Here is a 24,869-nt window from a genome sequence, read left to right on the forward strand (position 1 = left end):
ACATTTGTAAGAATTGAATTTGACATATTTATAGCTTTGCGTTTTCACAAAATCTCATTTCAATAATGCAATGAAAATGAAAATAATGATTTAAAATATGAATACACATACTTTGTTTCAACAGAAGGGAGCTTTTAAGATCACCTATGACCCGCTAATTTTAGTTTCCTTCATAAACCTTAAAATACTTAACTTCTCAAAAATTTCAGAGACAAATGGAAAACAAAGTTTTCACAAAATAAGAGTGGGTAGAGCAGATTCTAATTTATCTATCGTTACACTTATGTAATTACGAGTTATCGCACTATCAGAGTATCGATGAACTTTAAGTACACTTCGAAAGTCTTTGAGTCCAGCAACTGTCATAATTTCGGAGGGTAACAATTATCTGATTTTAATTAAATTGTCTTTTTCAACAATTGACTTCATAATACGTTGCTTTACACAAGATGACATAAAGGATAATTTAATGTCTTTGAATGACACACTTCACACCTGAACTTCATACCCCTAATAGCGTCTTCATATGTACGCAGAACCTAGCGGCTGTTCCAGAGTTTTCTTTAAAAAAAATAACAATAATCTAAGGAATGTAGCCTTTGGAATTGCTCGTCCATCATTATTTACAGATAAGGCAAAGCATTATCGCGTGTTAAACAGTTGTGCCAGTTATGAGACATCTACCAAAGTTTATAATTCAATGCTTAAATGGCAACGAAAAGGATCTTTTTTTCTAACCATCCTCTTTCCAGTTTCTGTCTGTCTGTTTTGAAGTCCATAACTCTTACATATAAACATTTTACACTCTAAAACCCCAAAGGCAATGTAGACAAAAATTGAGACAAATTAAGAATGAATTCAATCATCTATATTTGAATATAGGATCACGCATTATTTGAAGGAAAATAATTAAATTTTGTAGTTATGTACTATGTGACATTCTATTCAGGAAGGATTTCAATCTTAAAGAAAAAAAATAAAGGTATTCGATATGTTTGTTAGCTTTGCGCACATTATCAATGAGATAAGATGTCAATAACTAAAAATATCTCCAAGTGTGATTACCTGGTAATCGGCACTGGTTCCAATTTAGTGCAAGTTTTATTGGTTTATAAGATATGTGAAAAAATTTGTTAAATGCAAAGAGGCATACATGTAAGGCAAAGGTCAAACTAGTGCTAATTGTAACGGGGACCGTTACAGATGTTCCCCAAACGCTCCCCAACTCCCTTTTGGTGCCATATTCCCTGTAAGCTTCATTAAATAGGACAAAATCTATGCATTTTTGACTTTAACAACGCCAAGTTCATTCAAATTTTAGCATTGCACTCGTGCGCATGTGAATGCATGTGCGTAATGACCATATCATCTTGTCTACACAATCTATATATTTTGATATTCTAAATGCATGTATTAAAGTATTTAATCCAAAAGTATAAAAAAAAAAAACAACGCTCATTCAAGTGTATTTTTTATTTTACCCATTTCACGTGCATGCACGTGCATACATGAGCATGGTGACCATACCTTCTTGTAGAAGTCTATTACATCTATCTATGTTCTAAACCCCACCCCGTTTTGTTGAAAACCAAAGGAGTTATAGCTGTTTAAAGTTTCAGCCAATCAGATTGCAGCGCACGTACATGCACGTGTATGCATATGCATGGTGACCATATTTTCTTGTAGTAGACCAGTATATCTATCTATGTTCCAAATACCATCCTATTTTGTTGAAAATCAAAGGAGTTATAGCTATTTAAAGTTTAAGCCAATCAGATTGCAGTGCACGTGCATGCACGTGTTTTCACGATAATTGCTATATATCATGTTGTAGGATTCTAATGCATGGCTATTTTCAAAATGTCAAAGGATTTCGTTGAAAAACAAGAAAGATATTGAGACTTTAGTTTCAGCCAATCAGAGCAAAGCGCACGTGCATGCGCGTGAGATCTTGCTATTTTGACCATGTCATCTTGTCTATGTTACTAATATATCCTAATGTTATAAGTTTCAAAGCATTTCATCAAAAATTTAAAAAGTTACGCCTATATCAATTAAATCGGTCATTTCACATGTTGCACGTGCACGCTCTTGCAAGCACGTGCGCGCAAAATGACCTTCGTTCCGCAAATCTACATAACATGTCTACTGACCCTAAAAACATCTCACCTTAGTCGGATGTATAGTTTACGAGATCAGTCCCGGACAAAAAAGTACCCAGGAAGAAGAAGAAGAAGAAGAAGAAAAATAATAATAATAATAAGAAACAGAGTAAAAACAATATGTTCCCCAACTTCGTTTGGGGAACATAATTATAATGTAGGTCTTCATATGAGCATGATTTGTCATGATCTCATTCTGAACCTATCTATGTTTTGTAATGCCAAAAAAATGTATTGGTGGGACAAACAGGTAGCTAGCAGAGATATTTTGTATTCATTTGAGACAGATGTTCAAAATATAATACTTGAAAAGTAGAAAACACTTACCATGGCCTTCAACTCGACATTTGGATATATAGACGACGTATTGTCAATTAACAATGTTATTTCCATGCTTACGTCGACAGGAAAGATCTCGATAAGTTTGAAATGAAAGATATCACAAAGTCTGACGCATCTTTTTCATATTTAGATCTTTTACTAGAAAAAGTCATTACTGGTAATAAAACATGTACAACAAAGCTTTATGATATACGGGATGACATTAACTCTTTCCTTACTTATTAGTAATATACTGTTATAACTTGCATACGGGGTTAATATCTCAGGTGATTCGATTTGTAAATCATGCTTGACGTATGAAAAATGTCTAAAACGAAGTTATATTGACAAATATTTCCATTTCCAATTGTTTTCCCTATGATAAACACTACAAAAGTGTTTCTTGTTAATTTCATCATAATACCCTGTGGTATGTATATTTCTGTATTACTGAAAGGTCAAGTGTCAACCTGCATGTATATCACTTGCGTATGAATACACTGAACAAAAATATAGTGTTTTGTTTAATGTGTTTACAAAGTAATAAGATATAATATTTCTTTTTACAAAATATTATAAAAAATGAATTATAGAAAAATTTGTTGAACTTTAAGTAGATTACTGGTTTTATTCAAATACATAAAGTAATTCTGTTGAACGTCTGCTAAAATCACACAGTCTTCTGCAACTCCCCATCATTTCCAAAAACACAGTCAATGAGCATGGAGCCTGACAAGTCCTACGGAAAATTTAGTGTTTTTCCCCCAGTAACTGATCGACCAGAGTTAACCAATGAAGATGCGGAGTTATTGCTTTCACTTATATCTGGTAACAAATCTGAGCTAGTTCCAATTGAACTGAAACCGGAGCCCTCTGACCATGATGTAGCTGGTATGGATCCCTTTCATGATGATGATGACTCTCTTCTTGCTTCAATTACTGCATCGGACCTGATACCACATCTATCGCAAACTCCACTTCAAATGGATCTTCAGCAGCCTGCAGATCCTGGTTTGCCTCCCCCTGAAACGCCAAGTACAAGTTATAGATTTAGAAAAGTTACAGAGAAGCAGATAAAAACTTATCAAGAAATGACTCAATCCAAAAACACCAAAAAACACACCCAATGGGGCATCAAACTTTTAGATGGTAAGTTATTTATTCTGCAGATTCTTGAATACAAATTTATAAACATAATACATGTGCAGATTATAGTATAAATAGATATACATGTAAAAAAAAAGGATCACAGATAAAAAATCAATTTAATTTTTTAAAAATTAAAATAAAACAAATAATAAGAAAATAAAATAATAAATATACAAAAAGTATGATAAAAAATATAGAAAAATTAAACAATAAAAGTTAACGAGTAACATAGTGCATGTACATGTATTGTAGATTGGCATTTGGAAACTTTCAATGACAACATTGACCTTTCATCAGTAAGCGCTGAAGAATTAGCCTCTAAACTTGAACGGTTCTACTGTGAAGCTAGACCTAGCAAAGCCAAAACACCAAATGAAGAGTACCATAAAAATACTTTGAAAGGCATTCGTGCAGCAATCAACCGTCGGTTATCAGACCTGAGAAGGGATATTGATATTGTCAATGATAAAACTTTCAAAATGGCAAACAAATGTTTGACTGGCCTCCTAAAACAAAGGATGACAGAGGGAACATCTCGCCCCACAAAACACAAGGAAATAATTCCCAAACCTGATCTCCAAAAAATCTCATCCTTTCTAGAGACTGCATATTCCTCACCAATAAATCTACGCTTGGCAATGTGGTATACCATAGCAATTCACTTTGTATCGCGTGGACTTGAGTTTCACCACCAACTTAAAAGGGACTCGTTCGAATTCAAGACCGACGAAAATGGCTTGACCTATGTCTGTCTCACTCACGAAACAAAGCAGAAAAACTACCAAGGTGGACTAGACAAACATGAGATGATGGCTGACAAACGAATGTACGAAACACAATCAAAAATTTGCCCAGTTCAAATGTTGAAGTTCTTCCTATCAAAGACTCCGATTACTGCTACAAATCTGTTTAACAAATGTGTGAGAGAGGCAATCTCGAATCCCGATCAAGAACTTTGGTACAACACTCACTCACTATCCCAGAAAGCGTTTGTAAATTTCTTACCTGATATTTGCAAAATGGCAGGATGTCAACGCTACACAGCACACAGCCTCCGAGCAACAGCAATCCAAACCATGAATGATGCTGGGTTTGAGGCGCGTCACATCATGTACATGTCCGGTCATAGGAATGAGGCTTCAATCCGGAGTTATTGCAGGGAGCTATCCTCGGATCAAAAGCAAGTTGCCAGTGCAACGTTATCAACCATCACCGAGGTCGAGAATGAGAACTCCACTTCCGTCAACACTGAATCATGTCAACAAATCGCCAAAGCGTCATCCGACATCGTCCCTCAGTCCTTTAATTCCGACCGACAAATCGCTATAGCCACGCCATCATCTGCCATCGTCACTCAGTCATTTAATTCTGACAACTCAACCTCCTCCTCTTTTCTATCATCAACGCAGACCGGTTTCCTGACCAGCTCCCGTTTTATCAACTGTACTCTGACTTTCAACATGGCGGCGGACAAGTAGCTTACACGTGTTTATGCTTCCGCTAAATCTATATATTATCTAGGTCACATATTTATCATGACAATTAACAAGATTACTTTGTTCACGATTTAAATTCTATTGTTGCTTATTTCATAAATGTCAATATTTGAATACAGTAATTAAAAAAAAACATTTAATTTGTTTCGTGTTTTATGGGACTATTTTTTTAAAGTAAAATTTGACGTCACAGGTCGGCCAATATAAAACATGATGGATGCCTTGTATATTTCAAATCTACGAACACTGGACGATTACAAAAACAAATAAAAAATGAAAATATAAGGAATCACTGTCTAGTTTTGAGGGTATGCCAGGGACATCAACACTAGTGGGAAACATGGGATAATTTTAGCATAACGGGCTTCGCCCGTTATGCAAATTATCCCGTTTCCCACTAGTGTTGATGCCCTGGCATACCCTCAAAACTAGACAGTGATTCCTTAAACAAGTTTATGAAACACGAATATCAACAGACTCATTTAAAGTTACCATTTCGTAAGTTCTATGACCGACACTATGTCAGTATGACCTTGTCAATTAATTCAATATAACATTTAGTCAAATGCTTACTGCTATTTTCATACTGATTTCTAGACCATTTTTTCCGCTATTTCCCGATCATAACAAGGGGCACAAGACGGTGTGACCGTTCGGCAGGGGATGCTCACTCCTCCATGGCACGTGGTCCCACCTAGCTCTAGTGTTTCAGGGGTTCGTGTTTTTTCTACTCCTCGTTTGTATTGTTTCATTGGTTTATTTTTAGCTTGAATACTGTATATTAATCATCTCCATAAATTTCTTTGTAAGACTTATATATACAGTCCTTACCTTTGAATGTAGACAAAAGAGCTCTCAAAATGAAAAGACTTTTTTCCCTGTTTTATAAGTTCAAAATGTATATGTTATCACAAATCAGAGCATGATTAAAAAGCTGAAATTAACTTAATTGTTATAAAAAGAAATAGACTTCGTTTTTATAAACGAATACTCGCCTCAAATAAATATCTAAAAGAAAAGGTCTTGAGGTATGCAATTATATTGCACAAATGCGGCACAAATCGTCCTTATCTTTGAAATCTACATTTCTCTGTACATAAACATACATTATATGTAACAGTAAGGGACTGACTGTTTATACAGTTCCTTACTTGACACGAAGATTAAAGCTAGTGAAAATGACAGCACAGGGACTCATCTTCATTCTGTGTGTTATTTTACCATTTCTACATGTCTAAGGTAGAGTTGACCAAAACTGGATGGAAGGAATAGAAAAACGTTTGCAGGATTTAGAAAAATCCAACAAGGAACTAAAGAATGAAAACTCCAATCTCAAAGGAGAAATAAAAGACATTAAAGGACTGCTGACAAAAATTCAATGGGAAAATATTGCTTTAAAGTTGAATTTGATTGACCTAAAAAGAACTATTGATACGGATGTTTTGAATGTCGGAGGTCAAGCACGTTCTCCGGGCAAAGCTCAAAGCACGATAAACGGTAGAATAAATGAAACCAATTGGAATGGGACAATGACAATTAAAAATGACAGAAGTGATACAGTCTTGGTCGAAACAATCAAAAATGTTGTGCCTAGAATCAGTATGTATTCTGGTAATTTTAATTTTATTCATGCGTACACGATATTTTTAGCAAAAATTATAAGCATTAAAATCGAAAAAAGAAAAAAATATATAAATAAACTAGCGTTCAACAAATTCATTATTTTAAAATTTATAATAGCACATTTAACATTTTAAGAAAATATAGTACATGTATGATATTTTTGAAACATATTTCAGTTCCTCCAACATCGTTTTCGGCTTCACAACCTGTGGCATTCTATGCCTACATGAATTACTTTTTGCAGTCTAATATCACCGCCCACGTGACCCTTACGTTCGACACGGTGATCATAAACGAAGGGAATGGATATAGTAAACACGATGGAGTTTTCATTGTGCCCGTAACGGGGATCTATGCATTTCATTGGTCATTGAAAGTAAAAACATTTTCATGGGCAAGTGTCGAAATAATTGTAAATGGACGTTCCATTGGATGTGCATCTTCTGACACACTGCGGATTGAAGACTACGGCACCGGAAGTGAGTTGGTCGTCACTCACGCTAATGCAGGCGATCATGTATTCCTGCGCACACAGGAGGCTGTACGTGGATCTTTTTTCAGTAACAATCGTGCGCGCTCATCATTTTCTGGATGGCTTTTACATTGATTTCATAATTTGCTGAATATATCAAGGAATAAAAGATTTTGATAATTGCTATATAAATATTTCATTTCTTAAAAGATCTTTGGGACGAAGCGGTCGATTAAATAAGGAAGCAATGTAAAGCTTAATTTTTTGAACGACTATTTTCAGATAAAGCTTATTATTTTTTATTTGGTTAAAAAATGATCTTAAACAAAATTGTACGAAAATAGTCTAACTAAAAAGTCGCCCGCGTGATTAGTGGCTAGAGCGTCTGCTCAAGAGGCGCAAAGTAAGCAGTTGATCCTTAAATCGAGGGTTCGAATCCCAATGTGGGACGTCAAGACCGGCAATTCGGATGAGGCCGTATAAACCGAGGTTTCGTGTCGCAGAAGTTGCTGGCACGAAAATTAAAGATTCCTCCCTGCTCAATGGCCCTAAGTCAGGCTTGAATGATATACTTCAAACTTGATGTCTCTGATATCTTCTTCAAACTTATGCAGAATCTAGAAACTGTTATAGAGTTGCTATTAAAAGAAATAACTCAAATCTAAAGGTTGTAGCTTTTGAAATGATTAATTGTATATTGCTTAACGTCCCTCTCGAGAACTTTTCACACAAATGGAGACGCAAACACTTGCCAGCGGAGAGATGCAAATTTTGTCCTATACTCGGCACTTAGGGTCATTGAGCAGGGAGGGATCTTTTTCGTGACCTCGGTTTATACGGTCTCGTCCGAAGGACCGGTCTCGACGTCCCACAGTGGGATTCGAACCTATTAAACTTGAAAAGAAGGAAACACTTGCTGTTGCGTTCAACTCTACATGAAGATATATCCACGACATTTTGTCCATTATCAATGGTTATTCCCATCCTTATATCGATAGACCTCAATGAGCGTGAAATAAAAGATACCACAGAGTTTAACAAATACGTTTAGTATTTGGAATTTTTTAAAGAAAAATACTTTGATTGTAATCTTAAAACAAAGCTTTATGATAAACGTGATGACTTTAACTTTTCAATCGTCAACTTCCCGTACTTATGGAGCACTTATACCTCTCAGTTGATTTAATACGCAAGAGCATGCTCTACGTATTAACAATTCCCAAAACAAAGTAAGTTATTGACAAACAAGTTGATGAAACAAGAATATAAGCAGTTTCGTTTAAAGTCATCATTTTGTAACTTCTATGCTCGAAACAATGACCTTGTAAGCAAATTCAATCGATTATATAAAGTCAAATGCTGACTGGCGTTTTCCATACTAATCGTATGGCCATTATTATCACACTAAATTGTCAGCCAGTTTTCCCCCGTTATTTCCTGATCATGACAATGAACACTTGGCAGTTGTGACCGGTGGGCATGCAGGGGATTCTCACTTCTCCATGGCACCAGATCCCACCTCTGATGTTTTAGAGGTCCGTGTTTGCTCTGCTCTTGATTTGTATTTTATTTGACTTTGGGTTTGAATGCTGTTCGTTATCTCCATGTATTTCATTTTGAGATTTATATACAGTCTTTACCTCGGTATGCAGATAGAAGAGTTGTAAAAATGGAGAAACATCTCTTTTTTTCTATTAGAGTACTGTACCTCTCTTTAGTTCACAATACTGTAGATTCCTAAATATACGCGTGGAATTACATGTACTTATCGCGTAATTTCGCGAAAATCACCAAACGAGAAATTATTTTACTCGCCTTTATTTTTATGGTGCAGAAATATGTATTAAAACTCTTGATCAACCGTCCATTCGCGAATTCGTATTATCACGATTTGCCCATTCGCAATAAAAAGTACTCTAAATAATAAGGAATCTACAGAATACAAGGTATCATAAATTAAAGCATGATTAAATGGCTCAAAATAACGTCAATGTTAAAAAAAAAACTCCAGAGTAAGATTGTTTTTATGAATGAAAACACGAATTTTGGAGAGGAGAATAAGGACAGTGCAGAGTTATTCCAAAAAATCACCGAGAAAATATTTTATTGACACAAAATTTGAATGATATAAAATTTAAGACTGCAGCTGTAATATATGTATACGTATTGAACGTTGAAAACCACTCAGGTTTCTCACAAAGGCACAAATCAATTAAGAACGATGTCAGAAGTAGAATATTATATCTCATGTTAAAGACTTCTTCATGTTCAAGAAAATTTTCAATTAGATCATATGTCTGCAAACGGGTATTGGATTAATAATTTATTGTTACAAAGCCAGCATAATAATTATTATTTAGTGTTATTATTGGAAAAACAATGCCAAAATTATTCTGGGTTTGACAAAGCAGGCCCGTAGGAAGCAATTTCCGTTTGGGGGCACACACATAATTTTATATTTTGAGTTTAGTGCACTAACAATTACCAAAAATACATGTTCTATAGTATATTATATATCGGCAGAAATTGGGAAGGGGGGGGGCTTCTTACGGCCATGAAAGTGCACTCGCTTAAAAGATATCAAAAAGATAAGGTCTTGAGGTGCGCATAAATATTGTACAAACACAGCACAATTTGTTCTTATCTTTGAAATCTACATTTCTCTGTACTTAAACACACATTATATGTAACGGTTAGGGACTGCCTGTTCCTAACGTGACATGAACATTGAAACCTTTTGGAAATGACAGCAAAGGGACTCATCTTAATTTTGTGCGTTCTTTTACCTGTTCACCATGTCCAAGGTAACGTTGATCAAAACTGGATGGAAGGAATTGAAAACCGCTTGCAGGATTTAGAAGAATCCAACAAGGAACTTAAGAATGAAAACTCTAACCTCAAAGGAGAAATTAAAGAAATTAAAGGACTGTTGAAAAATATTCAGCGGGAAAATGTTGCTTTAAAATTGATCTTAGATGCCCTAGAAAGAAAAATTAATACAAATGTGTTGAATTATGAAAATCAGCCAAGTTTTTCTGATGAAGTTAAAAGCACGACAAACGGTAAAATAAATGAGACCAATCGGAATGAAACAATGAAAAATGAAAGTGACATAAGTGATACAGTCTTGATGAAGAGAAGCAAAAATGTTTCGCCAAGAATCAGTATGTATACCAGTTATTTTAATTTTATAAATATATCATTATAGTGCAAAATTAATAATTAATTATGTTTACATCTACTTAATATAATGCAATTTATTCCTTGTGAAAACCACTCTGTTAATCAATCAGAAAACGTTGCTAAACAAACAACCTGTATAGATTTCTAGCATTTATACTTGACCAGCGCCTGCTCTATCAACGAATAATACACATAATTAATTTCAGAGATATAACACATGTATTTATCTACTTAATCCTATATTTTATGATTACTTGTACATACATAAATATAAACAATAATATGTAATTTTCTTTGTACAAGAAATATTTAAGATATTATAAGAAGAAATTACTGACCCCTCACGCGAGTTTTGTTTTTTTTTCTCTGCAACAGCTACAGTATTAAATTCTGCACTAACAATAACATTTTCTGAAATTACACTACTGGTACATTGTTTGTAATTTTTTGATATATTTCAGTTCATCCAACATCAGTTTCAGCTACACAGCATGTTGCATTCTATGCCTACATGAATTACTTTTCCCAGCCTAATATACCCGTCCACACGACCCTAATTTTCGACACAGTGATAATAAACGAAGGAAATGGATACAGTAAACACGATGGAGTTTTCATTGTGCCCGTAACGGGGATCTATGCATTTCATTGGTCATTGAAAGTAAGGGAACATTCATGGTCAAGTGTCGAAATAATTGTAAATGGGAAAGCTATTGGATGCGTATCTTCTCACACACAACACACTGGTGATTGGGGAACGGGGAGCGAGTTGGTCGTCACTCATGCAAACGCTGGGGACCATGTATTCGTACGCACGCATGAGTTTATGATAGGATCAATTATCAGCGACGCTCGTTCGCGGTCATCATTTGCTGGATGGCTAATGTATTCATAAATTCCTGGCTTTATCAAGGAATAAAACTTCGTTTTTGCTATATAAGTGTGTTATTTTCATAAAGAAGATTTTCAACATCCTGTGCTCAAATTACTTAAAGAACAATGTAAATATTTATCTAACACACTACTTTGTGATTTATGTATAGCCTTTGCTATGAAATACTGATCTTCAACAAGATAAGTTAAGAATATTCTAATCAATGAAAAGTCCATTTTACTGAGCAAGAGTATTCGTCAAAATAGTAGTAATTTCTAGTCTGATTTAATATGCTGGCAAACCCAAAACGAAATGCAGGCCTCTAAGAGACCTTCTTAATGAAAGTGGCAGCTGGCGCCTTATCATAACAAGAGGCCCAGGGGCCACATAGCTCACCTGAGCAACTGACTAGGTAAAAACAAAAATCAGTTCAGTATTGAAGTTTAATGAGAAAAAGTTGGTTCATTCCGATGAGGCGGGGGTGTATTTGAACTAACTTAAATCTTTACTTCCTACTGATGCTTTTTAATTACATGTAATATGATACATAATGGCTTTGCTGTTAATAAGATGAATTTGTTATTGATATAGCCTTTGTAGGGCCATACTTAATCTTGTATCTTCAAAATGCCAAAATAACTGAGTATAAACTGCCAATGAAATTAAGATAAAAGCAGCATCTTTCTACTTTTTAATGGTCATGAATTCCCTTTTTATTACAAAAACTTTCACGATTCTTGTACTCTCCAAACCTCGTATAAACAATAGCTTTGTGAAAGTTAAGGACCACCAAACGTCAATTGTATTCTGCAGTTGTACACATGTTAAGTTGCTCTCATTAACATTGAATGAAAATCAGAATATATTTCAAGAAGATGCAGTGTCAACATTATATATGCGAGTTACCATAGGGTCAGACGACACGCTCTTCAAAAATATTTTTTCCAAGCAATTCATTGGTACAGTAGGAACACTTTTGGTTCCTAGACAGTACCGTTTTTGCACGATACCAGAAGGTTGTGTAACCTGTTTCATTCTGTTTGAAATGCCAATTTCGGATACATGTTTTAAGCAGTTTAAAATCTAAAGGACATGAAAATTATAAACATGTTTTGATATATAATGAAGAAGAACAAAACAAGTATTTTAGGAACGTATCATCAGCTATTGAGATTATCATGTTAAGATTTTGTTTTGGAGTACTCTTACTCATTTTGTGTTATTTAAGAAAATTTGATTGAATTTACAAAAAAGGTGTCTTTTTAAACCATTTGTCATGTTTTATAAGAAAGCTCTGTAGAATCTAGAATCTCTCAAACCTTGTCTTTGAAATGCATTGCACAAAACATGTTGAGACAAAAAGGATACTTCTCTTTGAATGACGGTACATACACCTCAAACTTTTGGAACTGCATGCCTAGATGTCTAATGTCGTCTTCATACTTACTAAGGAATTCAGTGGCACTTACAGTGTTGCCCTTAAAAGAAATAAAAAGAAATTTACTAAAAATTTGCAATATTTGAAAAAAAACTAGTTTTCTAACAAAAATATGCATTTCTTTATTTTGGAGATAAATCCTTTCGAAAGACGTATATTAGATAAATAACGAATATGCCCATCAACGCGCTGACAATTTAAACTTTATACATGATTTTGTTTATAAAAATTTGTCATAATTAACAAAAAATATCAAAAAGTGTACCCGAGACAGGTATTTTCCGTGCCGACTGAGGATCTTCAAGGATAGCTCTAGAATGATGCACGTTGTTTCAAAATCATAGGCAAACTTTGCTGAAAAAATAAATTAAAAGATTGTTAAATATCGCGCCTAGCTGGCATTTTCCACAAGTGAAATTAAAGAGTTAACTACAATAAATATCGACTTAATCATACTAATTTTATACGAGAGTAAATGTGGCAAGAAATTGTGAATGTTAAAATCCACCTTGTCGAATTATACAAAATCTTCTTATTATGTTTACAATAAAAGGCTAAAGCAAATGAAGTAAGTATTATTTATAGAAAGTTTTTGCAATATTACTATTGTCTGCGTTGATTAAATATTCGCTGAGGTCGTTGATGACGTAATCAAACGTCCGGCCCTCTTGTTGACATTCCTGAAGAACTTTCAAACAGTCTTCAAACTGAATCTAAAATAGGTAAGTTTTATTACAGGACGGACTTGTTCATTTTATTTTCAAAAATATCTAGTTTTTATGTGCTTTATATAAGAAAGATTATATTGAATAATATTTTTGTTACTGACGATGACGCTTGATTTCAACCAATATGCTAAATCATATTGAAAATGTAAAAGTTTTTAAGTCTATCCTATTTTAAGGGATAACAAAATATGTTTATATATGAAAAATTAAAGCATCACCTTATAGTTGGGTCCTTCAAATGAATCGATTGCTGATTCACAAATCTTGCGCATATGATTTCTACAAGCCAGCACAACATCTTGATCAATCTATAGGTATAAGTAAATATAATATTAATATATCCAAACCTTATGACTTTAAGAAATTTTAATCTTTGGAAGCTTTTACTCATCTTACAATAACTCTTTCCTGTGTGCTTAAAATGAACCATAACACATTTACAGGATGTAAGATATTCTATATTGTATATGTTTCCACCCTCACAATTATAATGGTTCAAAGTACAAAAACTGCATTTATTTTCATTTAATATACTATAAATTTTTCAATTATTGCAAAAATTAGTCACCATATTATTTAAGATGCAAAACATAAATAAATAGAAGTGTATGTCAACATTAAAAAAACGCACATTTTTTGTAAACAGTGTTATGAAAAATATGTAAAAACTGGTTTAAATGCATGATTCTGATGCTGAATGTTCGTAAAAACTTCCTACTTATAAGATACCTTTGAATTGTGAATTTTAGGGAAACTATTTTACATTAGAAGTACAATAAAGCAAATGCTTAGATGAAGAAACCTTAAAAGGAGTAATTGCCCTTGTCAACATTTTTTAAAGATTGAATAATTGATTAAATAAAGAAAATATGCATTTTATAAATTCTTTTATTTAACAATATGTATCATTACACATTTTGTAAAGTATTCTTCCTAAAGATAGTGTTCTATTAGGTATGAATTAAGACTAATTACAATTTTTCAAAAACCTATGACATCATAGGATGGTGGAATTGCCTTAACTCATTATTTATTTTGCATTTTCTTTCTTTGTTTTTAAAAATAATTTTTATCAAAATTTTTATTTGATGGAGCACACGGAGGGTGTTACGGTTCGACGGGGATGCCTATTTCTCCACCTCAGTTATCCAACTTCTGATGTTGTTGGAAGATCCGTGTTTTCCCTACCTATCCCGATTTGTATTGTTTCAATGGACTTTTGACTTTGATAATTGTTCTTTATCTCATTATTTTGCAATGTTATATTGCACTGGTAAGTACTCATCCGTTGTAATCTTATTCTATATGTTTGCTAGGAAAAGGAAATGAGAATTAACAAATATATAAAGATACATACCTCCACCATTAGCACATGTCTGGGGTTCTCTTTCAGCAGTTCATACAACAGTCCCCCATCTCCACCCCCTAGAATTAGAACGGTTTTATCGCGGAAATCATTGCGATCGATGCCTAGTAACGTCTGCGTGTAAATAAGGTCACTTTCGCCGATCACTGAAAAGCAAAAGTGCTTTGATTATAATCTGATAAAGCAAAATTTCACTTTAGTTTCAAATTGAATGCTTTTGAACAGCTTTTTGAACTGGCTGGAACCCCGATAAATTTGTTTTTTTGTGTATGTGTGTCGATGTAAGAAAGCTTTGTAATGTAAAGAATATAGCGACTTGATACTTTTCCCTTTTAATAGAGAATTTTTATATCCTTTATTTTTAAGAGCGCGTCTTTATTGAAATTACGAAATAGTTAATGTACTTAAGGAAAAATAATGATTCGTTTGCGGCATGAACACTGATGAAGATTGTCACCTATTTTACGCACTTATATCATCATCCAAACAAAGGAAATGTCCAACGCCGGGATTGTGATAGATTTTGATGTTCTGCCATTTGGAATCTTTCTCGAACACGAGCTTCAACTTTTCGTATTCAAAAAGTGTGTCGCTTCCTGATGAAAAGTATGGTGTTAGCTCTCCTCGTTTTATTTCTCCAGGCAAACTGAAATAGATTAAGGATATTTACTTTGACGTTTACAGAATGAATGACTCAATGAACGTACTAAGTAATACTTGTAATGATTACTGTACAATGATTTTACGTAATACATACTTGTTTTTTTCTACATGACATTGAATCAATGAATGAGCCGACTGTTAGATTACTGAATTCATACTTACACACAAATCAGTTAGCTTTCTTACTACTTTATATGTACATGTAATGACTTCTGATCAATTAATCAATAAGCTTACTATTAACATGCTTTTAAAAATTTTTTTAATTACTTTACAATGAGTAAATGAGTTAACTAAATTCATACTTGTTAAAAGTTAAAAAAAACTTACTGGTTTCATAAATGTCACGTTTATTTTAAAATGTGTAAAGGTGGTGACAGATGACATATTTTTGACAAATTAATGAGATTATTGATAACATATTAGAATTGTGCCCCCTCCCTCTTTGTAATATAAGGAAATATTTCGGGACAGGTTTGACAAAAAAAAAAAAATACATGTAGCATACTATTTGTCGATTAAATTTAGTGGAAATTTCACATGTTTTTCATACATTGACTAAGGCTTGCTCTAGTTAGAAATAAACGACATATATCATTTATTGCTTGTCTTGTGCAGTTACTGTACGAATCTCTTAATACATGTTAGTGAATATCAAATTGTCAATTAAACTATTATACAGACTGATTATTTACCATCTGCTGTACAAGCAGAGATCTCCAAGAGACTCACGGATCTTCATCTCCAAGTTCTTTGCGGCCTGAAAATCAACATTATCAATTTAATTTTATTTTAATTTATTATTCAATTTGATTTACATTATCAATTTAATTTAGCACTAAACAGCCATAATTTGAGAAAGCAACCAATCGACCAGATCTCGTCTATATATAAACTGTACCACCTAATTTACTTTTATTACATGAAATATACAATCAAAATTACTCTTTGCTAATGTCATGTAAGCAAAGCAAAAGCAAAAGCAAAGTAACTTGGTAAGTAATTCAAATATGAAATTGTACATTAATCTTCATAACAGCATCAAAACACTGTATATTTCATAGCTATATAGCCCTGGCATTTTTTATAGCAGATGGGCAGTTATTCTATTTATCTCTGTTATACCAAACACAGCTTTTTATCTTACCTTTATTTCATCTTGGAGGGTGTCTGAACTTTTCTCTGACATCAAATGTTGAACATCTACTGTTATTAAACCATTGGCATAGCAATGAACCACCACGTGGCTAAATCGGAAATTAATCAATCTTTATTTCTATCAAAGATTTCTATGTATGTTTTACTTCAAATCTATGAAAAACAATAGAAATACTACTGGCGTGAAAATTCTCTCTCAACAATATCAACACCCAAGTTTTGTCTCTGCATTTGTGTGACTGACATTAATGGATTTTAAAGCTTATAAACCTATCGCTAAATTAAATATTGACTGACGTTTTTAGATCAATTAAAACATAATTATTAAAACGTTGAATTGACTAAGATTTTTTTTCCATTTTTCCCGATCAAAACACGTAGCACATGGCGTTTGTGATATGTCGACAGGGAACGCTTACTTTTTCATGGCACCTGATCTGAAGTCCGATGTTTTAAACGATCCTGCTACTTCTTTCCCCGTTTTATGATGTAACAGTTCCAATTAATTTTTTAGGCTGATTACTTTTCCTTTTTCTTGATGTTTCATTAAAATACTCAAAAATTTGGTTTGGCTTTCGAAAAGTCTACTATCTTTAACGTGCGCATTTCATACATCTAAATGTATGTGACATGTGACATGTTATTACATTTATCTAAAAATACAATCTCCTAACTATATTTTCGGGTTTTCTTTTTCATTCCCAGGTGGATCTCCACCGACTTCCTGTTTATTATGATAAAAATGCCCGTACCTTCCCTCCTGATTGGTCGACAGCAAAACATAACCACCCAATGAGGAGGAACTATTCTCCATGCAGTTTAACTCTCCATCCATACACAGGCTTGGTATGGCCCTCACGGCCTCCAATACACCTTGAAGGAAGACAAGAAAAATATGAGCTTATTTTAAAAAGTGGGAGTTATGAATGAACATTCAAATTTAGAAGGAGAGAGAGAGAGATAGATAGAGAGAGAGAGTTATTGTTAAAGTTATAAAATAGTTCCTTTTAAAATAGTTCAAAATGGTAGAATTAAACCACATCTCCATATTAATAAGGCTTTATACTAGTATTATGCAATTTCTTTCACCAGATAATATATCAGTACTTGCATGCATGAGCTTACTATCATCCGTTCGGTTCCCCTCGTACAACTGGAAGCTCATCATGATGTTCTTTGCCGCCATGTTCTTTTCCTGTCTTGACATTCAACACTTTTCGTTTCTCGTCTTTTATCCAAACCATGAACGTATTTTAAAATGTTATCCTTTTTTTTTCCTCTTGGACTTAATTTTTGTCTTTTAAAGGATTTTATAAAAACCTGTGAAATTTAACAAAGCAATGATAATGCCAATAGCAAGCATGATCAAATATTGTTCTGACGGGCCCAGACTTCAGAAGTTCTATCAGAAGATCTCAGCAAAGGATTCGCTCATGACAATCAAGGAAAAGATGGTTTTGAATTAATGATGTCATGTTGACCAAGGACAGACATCTTTATTGTTCAAGACAAGATTTTGACATCTATGGTTCATCTGTTTTTCTGAGACAACAGATTTCACAGATTTAAGATGATCCAATGATCTGAATATCACTGATTACACGCACATGTACTTATAATACTTTAGGAAACAGTATACAAATTGATTTAATTAAAACAATCTGAATACACTTCTTTCCTTATTCCAAAACTGATAAGAAATACATTTTTATATAAATAAACTGACATGTCTTAAAAATAATGACTTTTTTTGCGGTATGCTGGTGTTAAAAACCCACCAAACAAGTAATACGCGGGCTGCATGAATATCATTTGATCATGAAGCATAAAAAAAAAAAGATTTCTGTGTCATTTTAAAGTGCAGATGTAATGTTGATTTGCTTCGATGGAGGACAATGCAAGAAACGATTATCCTGATTCGATAAATTTGGATTTTAAATGATCTACTTGATTTATCAGTTAAAAAAAATGTTCTGAGCCTTAAAGAATGTTTTAAAGAACCGGTTCGTTTTTTTCATGGCTTTTATTAAGGTCTTTTTCTTATTCCCTAGTATAAAGATTGGATTTGTGCTAATGATACAACAAATTTATATATTCATCCTACATCACATCAAAATAAATTATTACTTTAAAAAATATATATACCCGTTTTATGTTTTGGTCTACCAATTCTAAGTTTGTCTTCCAATATTTTCCTTTGGAAATTTTGCTATTTCTAAAAAAAAAAGGCAGTCAGTCTAGCTTATGATTTACGTTGCAAGACAGGTCAGAAATGATCAAATCCACTCCAATAGTCTGTGTTGGGAATTTGATTTCAGCAATGCCTGTTCATTGCTTTCAAGGATGTTCATGTGCATGTATTATTATATAAAAGGATTAAACAAAGTCATTTAATAAAAGCGAAACTTCATGCCCCAAATATTTTTTTTTAAATTTTGGAAAGGAAGTGATGCGTTGTTCAAGTAATTCAAATCTTTGTTTCTTAAAATACATAACCCCCCCCCCCCCCCCCACATACAGAAAAAAAAATGAAAAAAAATGAGTAATTATTCTTCATTTATCTTTTAAAGAATGTGCTGTTATAATAATAATATAATAATAATAATAATTATTCACAGAAAAATATTACCACTGAGTATACATTCAATTATTTATGTAATTAATGATTTGCAAATGATCTGAAAATAATTTATTTTCCAAAGATGTAAGTGAATATAAAACAAAGAAGAAATTAACATTTTATATCGGGTTTTGTGTCTTCGCTATCCAGTCTTATATCGTGCATAAATCGTTCATTGGGTTATGCGTTTTTCGCAAAAATTGTATAGGCCTATAGTTTGGTATATCAAAAACATCGCTTCTCCATGGCACCTGATACCCGTTTTATGCTTTTGAGGTCCGTAAATAGACTTTTGAGCTTGAATAATTTTCGTTATATCCATATTTTTAATGCATCGGCAAATTGTGAAAGGATCCCTTCACGGCTCTTATAGCCATTAATAAGTTATTTTGCATTATCATTGTCCCATCTTGCAATTTGTAAAGAAGAACAATTCGAGTACTGCAAAAATTGTGATTTTTCAGCTTTATAACAGAAAATTAAGGAAGGAAATACCGAAAACTAACAAAATATAAAAAACGCTTACCGTGTTGTTTTAAAACACCAGGGTCAGTATGGCGCGCTTTGTTTAAGAGCACCTAATTAGATACACGTAAATCAATTTAAATTGATTAAAAACATCAACAAAAGATCATTGTAAATTAAAGTCGTGTCCTGATTTGATTTTTTAAAAGATAAATTAGGACGAATGTACCAAAAGTTTAAAGACATATAAAACAGTAACTGATAATTTAGATGCTCTCATAAAATTGACCATAGTATAATGTTACTATAAAACTAAACAAATAGAGCATAAGATAGGATAATAACTAAACATGTAGGAGAAATAACAGAATGAATAATATGGGTTAATTTTGATTCACTGATTCCTCCTTCACCTTATAGCAGCTCAAAGAGAAAGTTAAAATTTCTCAGTTGCAAGCTATACTCCATGCTCAAGTCAACAATACTTATAAAGATCCGATCAAAAGGTATATAGACATGTGAAAAATGAAAGCTTTGGCTCCAACGGTTTAGAAATGATGGAGATAACAAGCAGTATTCAAGCTCAAATCCAAGCTCACAGGTTCATCCAAACAATACAAATTAGAATCAGAACCTAAAAACATTTAGATCGATATTAAATATTTAACACAATAAGTTTTTTTTTTCTATTTCATCAAAATTTAATAAAAGTAGGTTGATGTGCATGGTCATAATGTTAGGGAAGAACGCCACACTTGAGGTTGGATCCGGTGCCTAGGAGTAGGCAGCGTCCCCTTGTTTACCGGGCACTCCGGGTTTATATATTAAGCTTTACATATGATTTAGTGTGGTAATACTAGGTTCCGAGACCTGTATTTTTTGGTATATAGATAAGGACAATACTAATTGTATGAACATGCCAGAAAAAATACGACGCAACCAGAACGAACGTTAGAAGTTGACTTTAAGCAGGATTTAAAAAATTTGTAACATCACGTAATTTGTCAGAAGCTTTCCTCGATTTAAAATACATGTAATCATAATTATTAAACATGCACGTTGGAATCGAAGCAGAAGGGGGCATAAAAGCCAAGTGCTCCATCTATTATTTTGAGATTAATTAATAATAGATAATTTAGTGAACTAGATTCCTTTTTTGGCAAATAATCAAATAACATGCCTCATCCCAGTTTTAATTTGATTCACTCGTACAATAAGTTTTGTGCTTTATTTCAATTAATGTTTTGCGAGCGGTAGAACTGCGGACTTTACAAAAAGTGAAAAAGATGCATATTGACCATTGAATACAGAGATTCCATACCATTCTCTCTCCAGGGAAATTATTCTTGGTGATTGCATTATGAAATTTGCACTTGTTTATCAATAAAAGGGCTTGCTTGTAATGAGCTTTTGGGGAAAAGTGAAAAAAGAAACAACTTAGCTATCTGCATTTAAATGCTTTTGCTTCATTGGAACTACAAATGAATGAAATATATATAACTCTCTCTTACGTCATTTAGTCTCGCTTTCTCTCTACTTGAATAAACGTATATACAGCTCCACGCACTTTTTTTTAGCTCACATTGTTTCTCGCATAAATAAACGTCACATTATTACAATCCGATAGGCAGCAAAATATATATTAAAAGTGTTTGTTTACATTATTAAATATTATTTTATTAAATAAAAACATAATTTACACATATTGAATCGTTGGATTTGGAAATACTCTATGCTGAAAAATTATAACAATTCAAAAACGGTTTTTAATGGTTTCTTGCCAATTGCAGTTGTATTTTTTATCCATTCTTTTGAAAGCAGTGGCTTTTTTGCTGAAACATAGACACGGGGATAGTACAGCTACCGTAAACACTCTGACTCTATAGCGCAAGATGATTACAGTCTTTCACATCAGTTCGACTGGCTTCCGAGTTTAAAAGCGGGTATTTTTTCAGAGTTACTTTCTAAAATTTAGCATCATGAGAGATCCATCCCACTGCACATTTTTAAAGTTTCAGAACGTAAATTTTAAAAATGTCCCTTTCATACTATAGCTTATTATTATTTAAAAAGTAAACAAGATTGCATTATCCTAGCTTTTGGTATGGTTTCTTTTTGTTGCGATGTCCCGTTTTAACGCTATATTTCGACAAAACAAAGACGCATATGGTACCTGAGCAGAGTACTTAGAAAAATGCTCACCTTTAAGTAGTTTTGAATTTAAAACTTCCAACTTAATAGTGTCAGAGAAACCTCAGTTAACTTTAATTCAATTTGTAAATAAATACGGTAGGAAAATATTTTTGTTACGCCGTGCCATATATTGATAAAGTCTCCTTAAAAAAATTCACTTTGAAAACTTTGAAAACATGAGATAATAATTTTAAAGTACATTTAATTTACCAATGGTATGATATATGTAATACAACTTAGGGTTGTGTTGTCGTACTGAATTCGATAATGTTAATTTTATTGCGAGAAGAATGTGATCTAAGTTTGTGCGAAAAACCACGTGAGCTTAAGGAGGCTTGGGGTGGGGGGGGGGGGAGGGGTGTCGAAAAATTAACCATTAAATATAACTGAAATTTTTAGATATGGTATCTTAAACTGTCAACTATCATTTAGCAAAGAAAAATTGCATACATTTTAGTTTTAAAATTTGAACATCTTTATATATCTATATGGAGCTCTTCTTCTAAAGGAGGTCAAAATAGTCTGAACATGGGAACAACCACCCTGCCCTCTTAAAAATGTGCGGAGGTGTACATTGTACTTCATAGTGTACGATATACAACATTTATAGACCTTGTACAGTGTCGTATCTTAGATCGATGCCTGGATACCTATAGTGAAAGTTACTTATATATTCTAGATTTACTTATGTTATCTAGTAAATCTATCCAATACCTAGTAAAACTACTTAAATGGTAGTAATTGTATGGACAGTAAATTTACTAGTTTTCTTCTTATAGTGTTTTCAACTAGTAAATATTTTCTTTAGTTTAGGTTTAGTTGATAATGATTTTATTATGTAAATTTTATGTGTGTATTTTCTGTCAACCGGGACATCGACTCATTTATATTATATCATGATAGTATTTCTAAAATATTTCTTAATATTGTTAGTATTTAATAAATAAATATTTCTATCAAATGTACATGTATCACAAAAAAAGTACATTAGAAAGGAAAGTAATACACGTAATGCCCCAATTATTTCCAAGCAGCCATCGAACATGTGATACATACATGTATGGAAAACCATGAAAACTGAATATGTGTATTACTTACCTGAAACTTCCTTTCAAGCCACGGGCACCGGTCAGAATAAAAAAAACCTGCTAATATATAAACACTAGCTAAAAGATACTGCAGCAGCTGATTTAATCCTGCCCCTCTTGTTTAAATGTTCTGATATGCCTTCTATAAGATCGATTTCAGACAGCTTCCAATTCCCTTACCGTTAATAAATACCGGTATTTCAGCAATAACACAAATAACTTTGAACAAGAACCGTAGTTTCTATCTATAATTTTTAATCATTTATATCTTTTACGTATTCTCTCTAATACAGACATAAATATGCATAAAACTCGTGAAAAATGTATTGAACTGGAGTTATAATTATAAGCCCGCGAAGTTTCTTTGTCATGTTGAAAATATTGAACGGAAATCGACAAGCTTTAATTTTAGTTAGTAAACGGAAAAAAAAACCCACAAACATCAAACTCCGAACTTATAAGTCTGTGGCCCTTCTCTAAAAAAAATCTGACGACTAAGATGAAAATTGTCCCAATCTTATATTGATTTCTATAACTTTAAGTTACGTGTACTTAGTTAAAATAAGTTCGAAAAAAAAATAATAGAAAAAATGAATACATGTACTTCAAAAGATTTTACGATTTTTCATCTTACTTCTAAGACTTTTTTGTGAAAATGGTCACCGATCCTTTAGAAGTGAACCTTTCCACGTAGAAAATTAGTCTCGGTCACTGTTTTATATGGTGGCATATTTCTGCTCCCTACATGCAAGATAAATTATGTTATCAAACCTTTAGGAATACACTGTAAGGTGGATACGCTTTGGGTTTGGGGAAAGGCGGGGGGGCGAAGGCCAAAAAATATAACCCTGTCTTCTGATTTTTTCCTATTAAATGTTTTTGGTGAGGTAGCAAAGTCCCCCCCCCCCCCCCACCTTTATAAAAATGTTTGGCTTTTCAATGAATTTTGAATATCTTACATGTTTGCCATCCCTTCAACAACATCGTACACCTTAAATTCTTTAGCCATGTTTAAAATTTATTAAATGCTAAATTCAAGTGTTTTATGATTTATAAAAATTTAACTCTATCAGTGTCCACCATATAATGTTTTATACATGTAGCTCGATGGGAGCGTCTAACAGATGCAGCTCTGTAACAATTGTTTAAGCCCACAATGATTGTAATTTTGCCTGACGCATTGCTACATGTAAATCCTGTAAGAAGGTGAACTTGTACTCAAATTACGCTGATGGCCCAACGGTTAATCATTTAACACGGGCCATTGAAAAGCCTTGTGTGAATGTATGGCTAACAGAGAAGAACCACATACAAGTAATAAAGTTTACATTTACTTCAATAAACAGAACGTGTTTGAATAAAACACCAAACGAACATATACATTATATATGAAATAAGAAAATATGAAATCCCGGGTAATGTGTAGAACAAGGAGGGAGTCATGATGCAAATACATTTTTTGGTGAACATTCAACCCACCGTGATGATGTCTGGACAGGCCTAATTTAAAAATAATAAAAAAATAGAAATCAAGTTAACAGATACATACAAGGAAAAACGTTAATGTGAATCTCAAATACTAATTATATACTAAGTCAAATAAAGAATATTCATAGACGTCCAATCTATGGCATTAGCCGCACATCTACTTTTTTATAAGGTATATTGTACTAAATATAATATCCAACTGGGATTTCAAGCTGACATAGCATGTTCCTTGCATGCAAGCAAACATATGAATATTCTTCTTCAAGTATAAAATATTAAATGCACAAATAAATAACACATTTATCAAATTATGAAATGGGAAGCAGCATTTTCTGTTGGTTGAAGTTATCACCCTTATAATTTTAGATTATATTAATCTTTT

General features: G+C 33.0%; 3 protein-coding genes across 3 annotated transcripts; 1 reads left to right on the forward strand and 2 right to left on the reverse strand.

Annotated features, from left to right (window-relative positions):
- The first annotated feature begins 6,316 nt into the window (after positions 1–6,316).
- On the forward strand, positions 6,317–7,358 carry LOC134273815 (uncharacterized). Its single transcript, XM_062756023.1, has 2 exons — positions 6,317–6,727; positions 6,928–7,358. The coding sequence occupies exons 1-2, from the start codon at positions 6,388–6,390 to the stop codon at positions 7,356–7,358; spliced, it is 771 nt and encodes a 256-aa protein (XP_062612007.1). The 5' UTR covers positions 6,317–6,387.
- A 5,232-nt stretch (positions 7,359–12,590) lies between these two features.
- Positions 12,591–16,239, reverse strand: LOC134273809 (spermine synthase-like). Its single transcript, XM_062756017.1, has 7 exons — positions 16,171–16,239; positions 15,283–15,458; positions 14,804–14,958; positions 13,665–13,754; positions 13,323–13,431; positions 12,984–13,072; positions 12,591–12,758 (listed from the first exon to the last, which is right to left on the reverse strand). Exons 1-7 carry the CDS (start codon positions 16,215–16,217, stop codon positions 12,594–12,596), a joined length of 831 nt encoding a protein of 276 aa, XP_062612001.1. The 5' UTR covers positions 16,218–16,239; the 3' UTR covers positions 12,591–12,593.
- Positions 16,240–16,613: 374 nt separating this feature from the next.
- LOC134273816 (uncharacterized) lies at positions 16,614–19,813 on the reverse strand. Its single transcript, XM_062756024.1, has 4 exons — positions 19,780–19,813; positions 17,759–17,953; positions 17,386–17,506; positions 16,614–16,722 (listed from the first exon to the last, which is right to left on the reverse strand). Exons 2-4 carry the CDS (start codon positions 17,838–17,840, stop codon positions 16,614–16,616), a joined length of 312 nt encoding a protein of 103 aa, XP_062612008.1. The 5' UTR covers positions 17,841–17,953; positions 19,780–19,813.
- Between the last annotated feature and the right edge of the window lie 5,056 nt (positions 19,814–24,869).

Source organism: Saccostrea cucullata, unplaced genomic scaffold (genome assembly GCF_032062105.1).
Source record: "Saccostrea cucullata isolate Sc308-1 unplaced genomic scaffold, CSIRO_AGI_Scuc_v1 ctg1379, whole genome shotgun sequence".
Classification (NCBI taxonomy): Eukaryota; Metazoa; Mollusca; class Bivalvia; order Ostreida; family Ostreidae; genus Saccostrea; species Saccostrea cuccullata.